This window comes from Caretta caretta, chromosome 22 (genome assembly GCF_965140235.1).
Source record: "Caretta caretta isolate rCarCar2 chromosome 22, rCarCar1.hap1, whole genome shotgun sequence".
Taxonomy (NCBI): domain Eukaryota; kingdom Metazoa; phylum Chordata; order Testudines; family Cheloniidae; genus Caretta; species Caretta caretta.
The window spans coordinates 23,501,367-23,514,716 of NC_134227.1; the positions used below are offsets into that span (position 1 = coordinate 23,501,367).

Here is a 13,350-nt window from a genome sequence, read left to right on the forward strand (position 1 = left end):
GCTGTCCAGATCTTCTCCGTGGAAGGACTCCCCTCTCCTCTGAAGTACGAAGCAGCCCTGTTCCTCCAAGCGCTGCAGAGTGCTGGGGCAGGAGGGACAAATCAGCACTACCACACAGCCCTGTGGGTGCAGACTGCCTTGCCTTTGGAGCTTTAAGAGTCAGCCTGGCCTAGAGGAATGAGCACAGGACTTCTGGATCCTATGTCATGCCCCTATATGAGGGGCTTGTACCTCCATTTTCTGAGGTGGTGTGTGTGGGAATCAGTGGCTGTTCGTAGTTTGTTTGTGTTTGTGTGCTGGTGATGGTTACAGGTGATGGTGATGGTTACAGGAGCGGGGAGAGGCTGTTTCAGTCTCTCTAGGGGACCCACCAGTGTCTAAAACTTGGTGGCTTGATGTCCAGGCCTGCACTTGCTCTGCAGCATCAGGACAGGAGCTGCCCTCAGCCCTGGCTGCAGTCCCGTTATTCCACACAATTGAAGTGCTGGTTACGTGTCTCCCCTCCCCACTTTCCAGTTCAGGAGCTCCTCTTAGCAAAAACTACAGAGGATGCTTCCTGCCCAGCCCCCACCTTCCTATCACATGGTTCCTACGCAGGGTGGGGTGCACACCAAGTGGGGTTTTATCACCAATAATACAGGGTGAGTGGTCACCTCTCAGCCTCTGTAAATGGGGGTGCTTGACCTGCTTTGGCCTCCCTTCCCAAGCACTGGATCTCCTTGTTATGACCCAAGGAGCATTAAGCAGATGTTTCTCCTTGCAGGGAGGACCATGATCGGCTCGGCTGCTAAGGACATTGTTCTTCAGGGGACTGGGTTGGCCTCTGAGCACTGCTACATCGAGAATGTGTGTGGGACCCTCACCCTGCACCCCTGCGGGAATGTCTGTGCCATTGATGGCCTGCAGGTTAAGCAGCCCACTCGCCTGACACAAGGTAAGGTGCCTACCCTTGGGCATCAAGGCTGGCTGTGGTGGGGGCAATGCATAAGAGGACACTCCTGACCGCTCAACTAGCTCCAGGCCTGGGCCCCTCAGTCCCCAAAGATTAGTGATGTTTGGGTCAGGTTCTGACTTTCCTAGCTTTGTAAGGTGGGTCCTGACTTCCTCTGACTTTGGATATGTTTGGAGCCAGCTTCTGCTCTGCAGCTAGGGTACATCTTTGCCTTGGAGCTGGGTGAATCATAGTTCTCCTGAGAGCAGGTGAGGGTAACTAGGCTTGAGAGAGTGCCCAGTGCAACTTAGCCCAGCCTCACCATTTTACGGAAGCTTTGTTGAGCTGGGATCGGCTTCAGGGTGAACTTGGCTTGTGTTTTCAGCGAGTCACTGCTTTCAGTGGAACTAAAACCACAGCCCTGGGTGCGGGTGCAGGTCCAGCGCCAGTGGTGACTGCTAATTAGGTGAAGCCCAGTTCCAGTAACTATCCTGTTGGGGTGCTGGGTTAGTGGGGATGTCCCACCAGGAACAGAACCTGGCTTGGTTAGTGTGCAGGTGGCATGTTCTGACTGCACAGCTTCATTTGAGTCCTGGCTGAACAGAGATTCCCCATCCTCCTTCCTGAAGGTGCCCCCAACAATTGCTGTAGGTTTGGAGTCTCCTTTATATTTTAGCCATTGAGTGCTCTGACTCAGCTGTAGGGATCTGCGTTTGCCTCCCTGGTTATGTCTACATAGCAAATAAAAATCCACGACTGGCCCATGCCAGCTGACTTGAGCTCACTGGGTTTGGACTGTGGGGCTGTTTCCTTGCTGTGTAGACTTCTGGGCTCGGGCTGGAGCCTGGGCTCTAGGACCCTGTGAGGTGAGAGGGTCTGAGCCCGAAAGTCTACCCACCAATGAAAAAGCCCCAAGCCTTGCGACCCTGAGTCGACTGGCATGGGCCAGCTGCGGGTTTTTCTTTGCTGTGTAGACATACTCCCTGTTACCTTGATGAGGGCCAGTTCTCCTTAACATCTGATTGTCTCTTCCCCTGGGCACATGTGCTCTTTCCAGGGGGACGATGCTACAGGCCCTTCTTGCCAGTGTTAATTGGAATTGTCCAGGCTTGTTGTATTTCTGAAGAAGTTTCTGGTCCCTTTTGCCTTGCTAGCATGGGTGTGTGCAGTTCCAGAGCAAGGAAGGTTGGCCATTGTGGAAATGCAAGACTCCCAGCCTGCCGCCACATCCTCTCAGCCTTCCAGAGCTCCATGGAGGACAAAGAGGGCAAGGACAGCACAGGCAGCTCTGATGATGGGAATTTCTTTAGCAATAATAATCCTTTCTAGAACCTCAGTGTGACTCACTGGTCAAGCTTGTGTTGTGTCCCCTTCTATTGGCAGTTGCACTAAAGGGTAACAGCCTATTACTGCTACCAGCTAATGGGATTACTCCTTTAGTTTATGTGGTCAGGGTGCTGAAGATCCTTGGGTTCAAACCCTGCTACAGGCTCATGCAGGGGGCTATCATCGTTTGAGAGGTCAGTCTTTCTGGTGTCTAAAGGAGGGCTGTAAAGAGGAGAGAGTGCTAGACTGTCTTGGGGGGAAGGCAAATTTGGGACTAAGATGAGGGGTAGATGGGGACAGGTGTGACCCATCCTGCATCCTCAGTTTGTCTACTAGGAGCAGGTTTGGGCTAGAATCCCTAGTAGCTGGAAGCCTGGCATGGACTAGCCCTATTGGCCCATTGCCACACAATGCTGTCATGCATGGCTCTTAAAAAGAGATGCTTGCTGAACTTCTTTGCACCAGTTCATCAATTGCACTGGAAATGGCTCTCTGCTAACCTGTGCCCCAGTTTTTTGCTAGCCCATGGAGAAGCATGCTGCTTTAGGGGAGCTGCCATGCACTTTGCTGGGTAATCTGGTATTAAGGTCTCTGGCACAAAACACAGAATCCAGCTCCCCCTCTCTGATGAAGAGTTTACACTGTCAAATATCAAAGGTGCATCCTGAGCCATCTTCTGACAGCTGCAGAAAGCAGAGGCGGGATCAGCTGCCAGGAATTTATTAGAGCCTCTAATAATGGTTGGGCTTGTTTGAGGCAGAAAGAGGGGAATTTAAAGCTGATTGTTTTAAAAGAACCAACCAGCTGACAAACAAACAAGGCTTTTTAATCCAGATGCCTCCTTTTCATGTAATTATTTCAGCTTCTAGGGTTCAGCTTTCCTGGGCCATTTCCCAGGCTGTCCCCTTCCCCATCTATCCTTAAAAATCTCAGTGTGCCTGAGTCACTCCCTCTCTGATGTACTTCCTGTTGGTTTCATTTGCCATAACCAGGCTCCCTCATTTCCCTGCCCTTTCCATTTGTCCCATGGCTGAGATTTGCCTGGCTTAGACTTAAAGCTCTTTGAGGCAGGGTCCCTGTCTCTCTGCTTGGCCCTTTACAGAATTTGGTGGCGGGGGGGATCCTCAATGTTAACAGGCCTTCTTGTTGGGGTCATTCTAGAACTTTAATTGCCAGGGTAATGTGCTGCAATGACATCTCTCTAGAGCTTGAGTTGCCATAGCAATGAGCTGCAGGCTTGTAACTGTTATGGCCAGCTGGTGGCTGTGCTCCGGGAGGGGGCTCTGAACACTGTGAAGAGGAACAAAGAGGCATGAGCCTTGCTCCACCTGGAGAAAATCCCAGCCTAGAGGAAATGATGCAGTGTGGCCTCTGGAGTTGCAGGCACCATAAGTGTTATGGGATAGCTCAGAGCCAGACCTTCTTTCTCCCAAATGCTCTTAAAAGAGGAGCGCAGCATTTGCCAGGACAAATCTGAGCTAGCCCTGATTCTTCTGCCTGCCACACTAGATCAGACCATATGGTCGGGGGTCCTGGATCCTCATGCAGTGTCCACTGCTTCAGAGGAGGCTTAAACATCCTATCAGATGCCTGGCCAGTTGTGCTGAGCTGCGTGTGGGGTGTGAGACCTTGGCTCAGCTCAACATGCTGCTGGAGACAGGGATACTGGACTAGACAGACCACAGTTCTGTTCCTGTCTGATAATGCCAATGGCCACTGGGCTGTGAGGTGGAGCTGCCGCCCCGGCCTAGTGTGAGGGATGGTCTGAGTTGACAACCACCTCAGACCTGTGTCTCCAGTAAGGTGTTTTGTGAGGCAGCGTGTGGGGCAACACACCTCTCTGCTAGCAGGGTTTGCTTAGCTGTAGTGTACCTACTCCCCGTGTGCTCCAGCGTGGGCTGGCACTGTAACGCATGGCACAGCTGGCCAGCATCCTGTCAGGCTCCTCATCTTCCTCTCAGTACAACTGGGAACATAATCGTCACCCAGCTAGCAACACTGTCTGTGATGTAAGCTCCTTTGTTAAACCGTCTGCTGTGTGTATCCATCAGGGAAGGAGCAAGGTCTGTGCCCCCAATTGGGCCTGTTGTCCCAGATGGAAACACCACAGGCTCCCATCTCGCTGACGTGGTGCTTTGTACCCATTTACCTTGATTTGTAGCACAATACAGGGTGCAAAGCAGATTGTATGTTACTTTTTCTAGTAGTTGTCACAGGGAATGGGGAACCAGGAATCCTGGGTTCTACACCTGACTGTTGCTGACTCACTGTCTTGGGCCCTCTCTGTGCCTCAGTTACCCCACTTAGAAAAGGGTGCAACGACACTGGCCCTGCTTTGTAAAGTGCTTTGAGACCCTGGCAGAAATGCTACTGTTAGTTATCAGAGATGCCCCAAGGCACTGGCTGTGCAAGCCCACAGTTTCACATGACCTCTTTGTTCAGTGGAAGGAGCAGGGGAGTGGGAGTAAGGACTCCTGGGTTCTTTTGTTCCTGGCTCTGCTATTGGTGCTCTTGGCTTGACCTCTCTGCACCCTGATTTGTGTCTGTGAAATGGAGATACCAGCTCCCAGCCTTATAGGGGAAGGGAGGCTGAGCCAGTTGATATCTGCACCAGGCTTTAAAGGTACTGAGGGCTGGCTATTGCTGAGCTCAAACTGGGATGAAATGGTAATCCTTACACACTCAGATTTCCTATGGGCGATAGTAGGCCCTAAAATATTTGCAGGGGACTCTGCCTTTCTGTACAGGCTGCCCTGCTGGAGATTTAGCTCATGCTATGCCTCATAAATAAACCCCCAATTTAGCTGTAAATGACACAGTCAGCCTTAATACTTCATGGTTGAATGACATCTTTTACAGCACTGGCCCTGGTGTTACCATAGGAGTCAGCATAGTTACAGCTTGTAACAGTTACAATGTTTCTGTTTGTGATAAAGCAGCTGCATAGAGCTGCGGGGGGGGGGGGGGGGGGGAAGAGGTGGGGGCCACAGGGAATTTTTGTGCTTGTTTTTTGCTTAAATGTTTCTTAGTATACTTGCATTTTTTACAGGTTTGGTGACCTGTTTGGTTCCTAATTGATATTTCTGCCATAGGACAAGTGTAATTCATTACAATCACCCATGCACGTGCTTTGGAGGATAGGATTAAGATTCAAAAGGAACTGGACAAACTGGAGAAATGATCTGAAGTAAATAGGATGAAATTCAATAAGGACAAATGCAAAGTACTCCATTTAGGAAGGAACAATCAGCTGAACACATACAAAATAAGAAATGACTGCCTAGGAAGGAGTATGGCGAAAAGGGATCTGGGGGTCATAGTGGACCATAAGCTAAATATGAGTCAACACTGTAACACTGTTGCAAAAAAAAGCGATCATCATTCTGGGATGTATTAGCAGGAGTGTTGTAAGTAAAACAGGAGAAGTAATTCTTCCGCTCTACTCCATGCTGATTAGATCTCAGCTGGGGCATTGTGGCCAGTTCTGGGCACCACATTTGAGGAAAGATGTGGACAAATTGGAGAAAGTCCAGAGAAGAGCAACAAAAATGATTAACGGTCTAGAAAACATGACCTATGAGGGAAGATTGAAAAAATTGGGTTTGTTTAGTCTGGAAAAGAGGAGACTGAGAGGGGACATAACAGTTTTCAGGTACATAAAAGGTTGTTACAAGGAGGAGGGAGAAGAATTATTCTTCTTAACCTCTGAGGATAGGACAAGAAGCAATGGTCTTAAATTGCAGCCAGGGATGTTTAGGTTGGACATTAGGAAAAACTTCCTAACTGTCAGAGTGGTTAAGCACTGGAATAAATTGCCTAGGAAGGTTGTGGAATCTCCATCATTGGAGATTTTTAAGAGCAGGTTAGACGAACACCTGTCAGGAATGGTCTAGATAATACTTACCCCTGCCATGAGTGCAGGAGACTGGACTAGATGACCTCTCGAGGTCTCTTCCAGGCATATGATTCTATTTTAGGATAGGAATGGTAGGGCGTATAATAAATCAGGACTGAGGGGCACCGGCAGAACTGTGTGAGGTGGGGAGCCCATGGCTGTGTGAGGTGGGGAGCCCATGGCTGAGTGCACCTGTGGGTTGGGATAGAAGGGCATTGGCAGAGCTGGGGGTGGGGGGAATCCCAGGGCTGGGATAGCAGTGGGGCTGTAGATTGGAATTGAGAGGCACTGTCCAGAGGTGATGAGGGAGGGAGCCCAGAAGAGGAATAGCAGGGAGCTGTGAGTTGGGATAGAGGAACATTAGCAGAGCTGGGTGAGGGAAGCCTGCACTGTGTCTTGTCTAACCCAGGGGTTCTCAAACTGGGGGTCGTGATCCCTTTGGAGACTCACAGCTCGTGACCCCCCACCCCAAACCCTGCTTCACCTCCAGCATTTATAATAGTGTTAAATATAAAAAATGTGTTTTTAATTTATAAGGGAGGTCACACTCAGAGGCTTGCTGTGTGAAAGGGGTCACCAATACAAAAGTTTGAGAATCAATACTGTAACCTATCTCAGGGTTTCCCCTCTTGCATGTCTTAGTAGTCATTGGCAGCACTCTGCACGCAGATCCACTCCTCACTATGCTGGTTCCTGAAGTTTCTATTTGCAGGAATCTGACTTATGCAGAGCATCTGAACATAGCCTGACTGCTCCCAGGGAGCACGGTCAGTGAAAGTTCCTTTGCCTTGCTAATGAAATCCCAGAGATAGACTCAGGCTGAATCAGATTTGTCCCTAATTTACTCTCTCTAAATTGAGGCTTCCTCCCACTACAATCACTATAAACAGACTTGTTCCCAGACCCCACTGCTCCTTCTCTGTGCCTGTCTGGGAAGTTCATGCAACGTGTAGAGAGTGAGATCCCGAGGCCCAATGCATCCTCACACTCTCTGCCCATGGGCAGATAGCACAATAAACACACATACCACAGTGCACTGGCCCACAGGCAGTCTAGACAGATGCAGACAGACACATGTGGACACACACATGTGTGACTCCCACCTATGCCCATTGTTAGCATTGGAGCTGCATTTCTTTGCATTTCTTTCTTTCTTTGTATCTCATAGCAGAGCTGGGACCTGATCCCAGTATGTGCTGATTGCTGTAAGTGAAGCCCAAAACATGATCTGTGCAGAGGCACCGTGGGCTGTTATTAAGGTGTCGTCATTTTGCAACATGGTATCCAGGGGAAGGGAGCAATTCAGTTAATGATAGCGCAGTAGACACAGACTCTGGTACAGACCTTCGAGCGCGGAGGAGAATTTCTCCAGACCTGACCCTTCCCCCTAAATCCCACTGCCGCTTCCTGCAACTCCTCCTTCCCCACTCCTGGCAGTGCCTGGCAGCCTCTCCCAGATGCTCCTGTGTAAGGCTGGCTGGTAGGCTGTTGGCCTCTGATACGTTACCTTTCCAGAACCTTCACACTTGGGGAGATTTCTGAAGGGAGAAGCTCTTGAACGGAGACAGGTGAGGCAGGTGATGGATCTGGCCTTGTTCAGAACATTCTCATGAGTGTGTTGCCCTGGAAGCCATCTATCGTGGTGAGAGGTAATATCGCTCATCATTTTGCTTTTGACATCAGCTTTGTATCTGGATGGATCCAACCAGTGGAGAAATAAGGGCAGGCTGGACCCTCGGGGTGGGGGAACTCAGGATGCTGGAGGTGGACACCATCCCAGCAAATCCTGCTGCCACTTGCAGTCTGCTCTATTTGATGAGATTGGCAATAACAAGCTTCCTTGGGTGCCAGATCCTCCCTCCAGCTCCTGTCACAGGAGGTATTTAACGCCATTTCCATGGGAAAAGGGGAACTGGGGGAGGCGGGGACTTCATTGTGCCCTTCTTTTCTGTTTTCACTCTTTCCCCCTCTCTGCCTGCTGCACTTCTTGCCATGTCAGGCAGTTAGGAGCATTTGCGTGAATTATTCAGCCCTGGGAGGCACTGTGACCTAGTGCACAAGATATCAGACTAGAAGTCTATTCCTGGCTCTGTCACGGATTTGCTGTGCAACCTTGGACGAGTCACTTAACCTCACTGTTTGCCTAGCTGTAAAATGGGGATGATAAATGGCTTTGAGAGCCATTGGCTGGAAAACCCTTTGTAAGTACTCAATGTAATCAAGACAGAGGAGTCAATCCTGCACTCTGTTATTCTGGGACATCCCAGATTTGGACCCAGCACCCTTCTATGTCTTCACCCCCAAAGACTTGATTCAGCTGTCTCATATTAGTGTAAATCTGGAGACACTCCCCTGAAGTCATACTCATTAGCTGTTCTAAATTGATCTTGGTGTGACAGAGATCAGAATCTGGCTGCTGAACAGGAATGAGACCATGCCTATCGTGAGCCCATGGGGTCTCTGTGTGAGGTTCTCCTGCACCATGCCTGGGAAATGGGTCTCCTTTGGAGCAAGTTTGTCTACAAGGACAGCAGAAACTGTTTTATCTATGCTGCTCTAACAAGCATCCCCTGCCCCTGTGCTGTGTACCAGTGTTGCTGGCCAAGGATCTACTGTCCTGGCTCATTCTGTGCTGTCTTATTTTGTACAGCATTTAAGATATTCTTTTCATTCTCCTCCCCGTCAGGTTGCCCAAGTTGTGCTGCGAGGGGCGTTGCCCCCTGCTATACCTGTACTCTTGTGATGGAAATTACAATGCATTTTCTGGATGTAGCAACAGTAATGCTAGCAGGGTCATCAGCATGGAAGCTAAGCTGTTCAGAATTCCTGGTCAGAATTCAGCCATTTCCTCTGATAATTATGTATATTTTCCACATTACTCTGGAAACTTTGAACCAGGTGTGTGAAAACTCACATTAGAATAGAAAATTACACGCTATATCTAACGCTGGAGCATCTGAGGCCCATCACTTAGGCCTGTTAGAAAGCAAAAACTAATTAGGTGAAGACACAGGGACTGAAGACCAACCAGCCCATACTCTATGCTTATCTTAGAAACATGGTTAAAGTGTTTTATTGTATTCAGCCCTGGCAGCGCCATACAATGTACGTGTACACACACACACACGAGTGTGTGCATGTTCTCTCTTCCTCAATCTGGAGTCACTCCACTGACTTCACTGGAGTTTTGTTGCTGTAACAGAACACAGACTTTGGACCACACATGCTGGAGCATTACATCTTACACCTTCTAGGTTGTAGCTGCCTTACTGAGGAGCATGTTTCTCTGACGAATTTATACTGGCTTCTGTTTGGTTACAAAATGGGAATTTCCCATGGACATCCCAGGAGCTGACTTCACTCTTGGTGGGGGTTGGGGGGGACAGCAGTGCTATGTTGATTTAGCAGCCGTGAGTGAGCACAGGCCCTGAACAACAAGAAAAAAACACCTCAGAACCCTTCCAGGTTTCACAAGGACAAAGGGGCTTATTTTCCTACCCTGTCCTTCAGTAATGCTTTTCACACTACCACAGTCAATATCTTTGTGCAAAGATGGTGTCATATTTTCCACAGCTGCTTTAGTTTTCCAGTTGAATCACATTTTCTGATCATACTCTTAAAAAAAAACATTTTTTAATTTTTCTTTTACAGTCTGGAAGCCTTCCCTGGGGTGTTAACAGGGATTTTAATGGAAAATAATGTAGATATTTTTCTCCATTACTGAGTCACACGGAAATCTTCACCACTGTCACCACCAGACTTCTAGTGTAGCGTAGATTGCCTCTAACTCTGGGAAATATTTGGTAACATTGGAATTCTTCTTAGCAGGTTCACACACACACATACTCCCCTCCTGCCAATAAAACATTGCTGATCAATAATGCTTTCCAGTTCTGTGGGGAAAGAGGGAGAAAATGGCCGCACTATTTATTCCTGCCACTATGGATCCTGAGCACAATGTTTTCCCTGTCTACACTGGCACAAAGTTAAACTGCTTCCAAAAATGGCATTACTCCCAGTGATTGATGCTCCATCAGTGCATCAAGTTAAATCTCATCCATAACCTTGCTTGAATGCTCTTTGCAACGTGTGAGCTGCGCTCCAAGGCAAAGTAGGATCTTGTATTTCTGGATGCTTTTTATGCTAACCTAATTAAACTAGCAATTAGAGCAGTGGGCTCGGATGGAGTGAGGGCTCCTGGGTTCTATTCCCAACACTGTCACTGTAGCTCATAGAGTGAGTGAGTTAAATTATTTAAACTTTGAGCCAATTTTGTCTCTAGTATAACTCCTTTTAAAACTATGGAGTTACATGAGGGATGAATTTGGCACTCTGTGCGTCAGTTTCTGCATTTGTAAAATAGGACTGTTAATATTTCCCTCCCCTCTGTAAAGAGGATAGGTTCTCAGACTAGAGCAGCTATATACACAAACTATCCCATTTTGTAATTTATTTACCAGAATTGTATTGCATGTATGGGAGGAGTGTCTTTTCTACGATCTACTTTGGTAGAGCTGTGTATTATACATGGTAACGTGGTTGTACAAACCCCCTAGAGTCTGATTTTCCGTTCTCAGGCTACCCTCTGCTCCACAGAGCTGCACTTGAGATTAAACCTCTCTAGCAGCATTCGACCATGGCTCTTCAGCCTGTTTGCAAAATTGTTTTTCAAAGCTGTCTTCTGGATTCAGAACGATAGGCTCATAACCTGTGCTGAGCTCCTTGGTATGCTGGCACCTATGGTCCCTGCCTGGGTGCTAGTACCCTGCAGGGTAGGGGCCTGTTTCATGCTGCTTTCAGGTGTCACCTTATAGCAAGGTGACTCAGGAGAGTTTAGGTCTGGGTCAGGCTATTCAGGGAGTAAATTGCCAATAAAGAATGAATCAGAAAAAATCAAACTAAGGAAAAGCCCCTGCTGAACGGTCATGACAGTGAGACGCAGACGCCACCATATTGCTGGGGATGGGGGAGAGATGCAATGGTTGGAAATGGGACTCAGCCACAGAATTCTGAGCACTACTGTTCCATTCATAGAATCATAGAATCATAGAATATCAGGGTTGGAAGGGACCCCTGAAGGTCATCTAGTCCAACCCCCTGCTCGAAGCAGGACCAATTCCCAGTTAAATCATCCCAGCCAGGGCTTTGTCAAGCCTGACCTTAAAAACCTCTAAGGAAGGAGATTCTACCACCTCCCTAGATAACGCATTCCAGTGTTTCACCACCCTCTTAGTGAAAAAGTTTTTCCTAATATCCAATCTAAACCTCCCCCACTGCAACTTGAGACCATTACTCCTCGTTCTGTCATCTGCTACCATTGAGAACAATCTAGAGCCATCCTCTTTGGAACCCCCTTTCAGGTAGTTGAAAGCAGCTATCAAATCCCCCCTCATTCTTCTCTTCTGCAGGCTAAACAATCCCAGCTCCCTCAGCCTCTCCTCATAAGTCATGTGTTCTAGACCCCTAATCATTTTTGTTGCCCTTCGCTGGACTCTCTCCAATTTATCCACATCCTTCTTGTAGTGTGGGGCCCAAAACTGGACACAGGACTCCAGATGAGGCCTCACCAATGTCGAATAGAGGGGAACGATCATGTCCCTCGATCTGCTCGCTATGCCCCTACTTATACATCCCAAAATGCCATTGGCCTTCTTGGCAACAAGGGCACACTGCTGACTCATATCCAGCTTCTCGTCCACTGTCACCCCTAGGTCCTTTTCCGCAGAAATGGTCTTGCTGATCCTGTGAGGTGTTGAGCTTCCTCACTTTCTAGGGAGTTACAGTACTCAGCCCCATGCCCTCATTGTGCGGTTTCATATGCAAACAGAGATGCTGCTTTTGTGCTAAGTTTTAAATGTTTTTTCACTTGGAATCCTAATGGGTTTCCATCTGCTCCAGGTGGTGCTGTGAACCCTTCCCCCAACTGCAGTAGACCACTGGAATTCACTGCAAGCCAAGGCTGAACTGACCATGCTAATTTTATTGTCCAACCTGGGCATAAAGTGCAGGATGTAAAACAACTATCTGCAGAAGCAGTAGGAAGTAAACTTTTCAGAATTCACTGCTTTATGAGCTTCAAGCAAGAGACATTAACTATATTACTCCTGGGGGAATTTTGTACCACTGTGCAATGCAGAATTTTGCAGAAATTAACGTGTGCGCAGAATTTCCTTTCCCCCACAGAAATGGGCTGCAGTGCTGCTGCCCACCATTAGGGGCCTTTGGACCTGGCAAAGCCCAGCTTGCATATAGAAGAAGACACTGCCCAGGAGAGGGGGAGGGAGCTAGAAGGTTCCTGGCAGCTGCAGTTGCCATCATGCCCTGAGGGAAGGAGAGGGCTGCGTGCAGGAAACTCCATGTAAGCCTGGGACTGCGCATCAGGCTGTTTCTCCCTCTGGATCTCGGGGGAGGGGGGGCGGGTATCTGGGCTGGGGAGGGGAGTGTGGGTTTCTGGGCAAGGGGGGGTCCTGCGGCTGGGCTCTCAGGGGAGGGAATGTAGGTATCTGGGCAAGGGGGGCCTGCGGCTGGGCTGTGGAGAGGGTGTGAGTATCTGGGCCAGGGGGGCCCTGCTACTGGGCTCGAGGTGGAGTGGGGTGCAGGTATCCAGGCTGGGTGGGCACTGTGGCTGGACTTGGGGGGAGGAGTTGTGGGTGTCTGGCGCCCTGGCTGGGCTCTGGGAGTGGGAATGGGGCAGAGCAATAGGAACTGGGTTGTCATAGGGGTTTCTTAAATTCTACTCCTGGGGGAATGTTTGTGTGTGTGTCTGTATTGTTACAGACATACTTGCTGACAGGTATTTTAAAAAAAATTACCAGAATAATTGAAACTGGTGTGATTAGGTGGTGTTGTTTTGACAAATAAAATTTGTAGAATTTTAAAATATTGTGCGCAGAATTTTTTAGTGTAGAATGTCCCCAGGAGTAACTATATACATTGTAACAACAAGGAGTCCAGTGGCACCTTAAAAACTAACCGGACTTTGTTGTTTTTGTGGATACAGACTAACAGGGCTACCCCCGGATACTATATATACATTGTAGTAAATGGCATGACTGCCCTCTACTGGCTGCAATCAGAACTGCTCTGCTACATGCCAAATGCCCTGTAGGGCTAATGTATAAAACAGTATTTTTCTGGCTTGGGTGGCAGGGGTTCATGCTTTGGGAATGGGAAGCACTGGGTTGTGTCCTGGTGTTGC

At 48.6% G+C, this 13,350-nt stretch overlaps 1 protein-coding gene across 19 annotated transcripts in view; it reads left to right on the plus strand.

Moving 5' to 3' along the window:
* The window catches only part of PHLDB1 (pleckstrin homology like domain family B member 1), a 142,259-nt gene that overhangs the window by 32,208 nt on the left and 96,701 nt on the right, over positions 1–13,350 (plus strand). For all 19 annotated transcript variants that reach the window (XR_012665773.1, XM_048827297.2, XM_075122223.1 and 16 more), the window contains one exon: positions 764–934. Coding sequence is in view for 18 of the 19 variants with exons in the window: in XM_048827297.2 (XP_048683254.2) it covers positions 764–934 (171 nt within the window). In the remaining variant the exon portion in view is untranslated. The remainder of the gene's footprint in view (positions 1–763; positions 935–13,350) is intronic.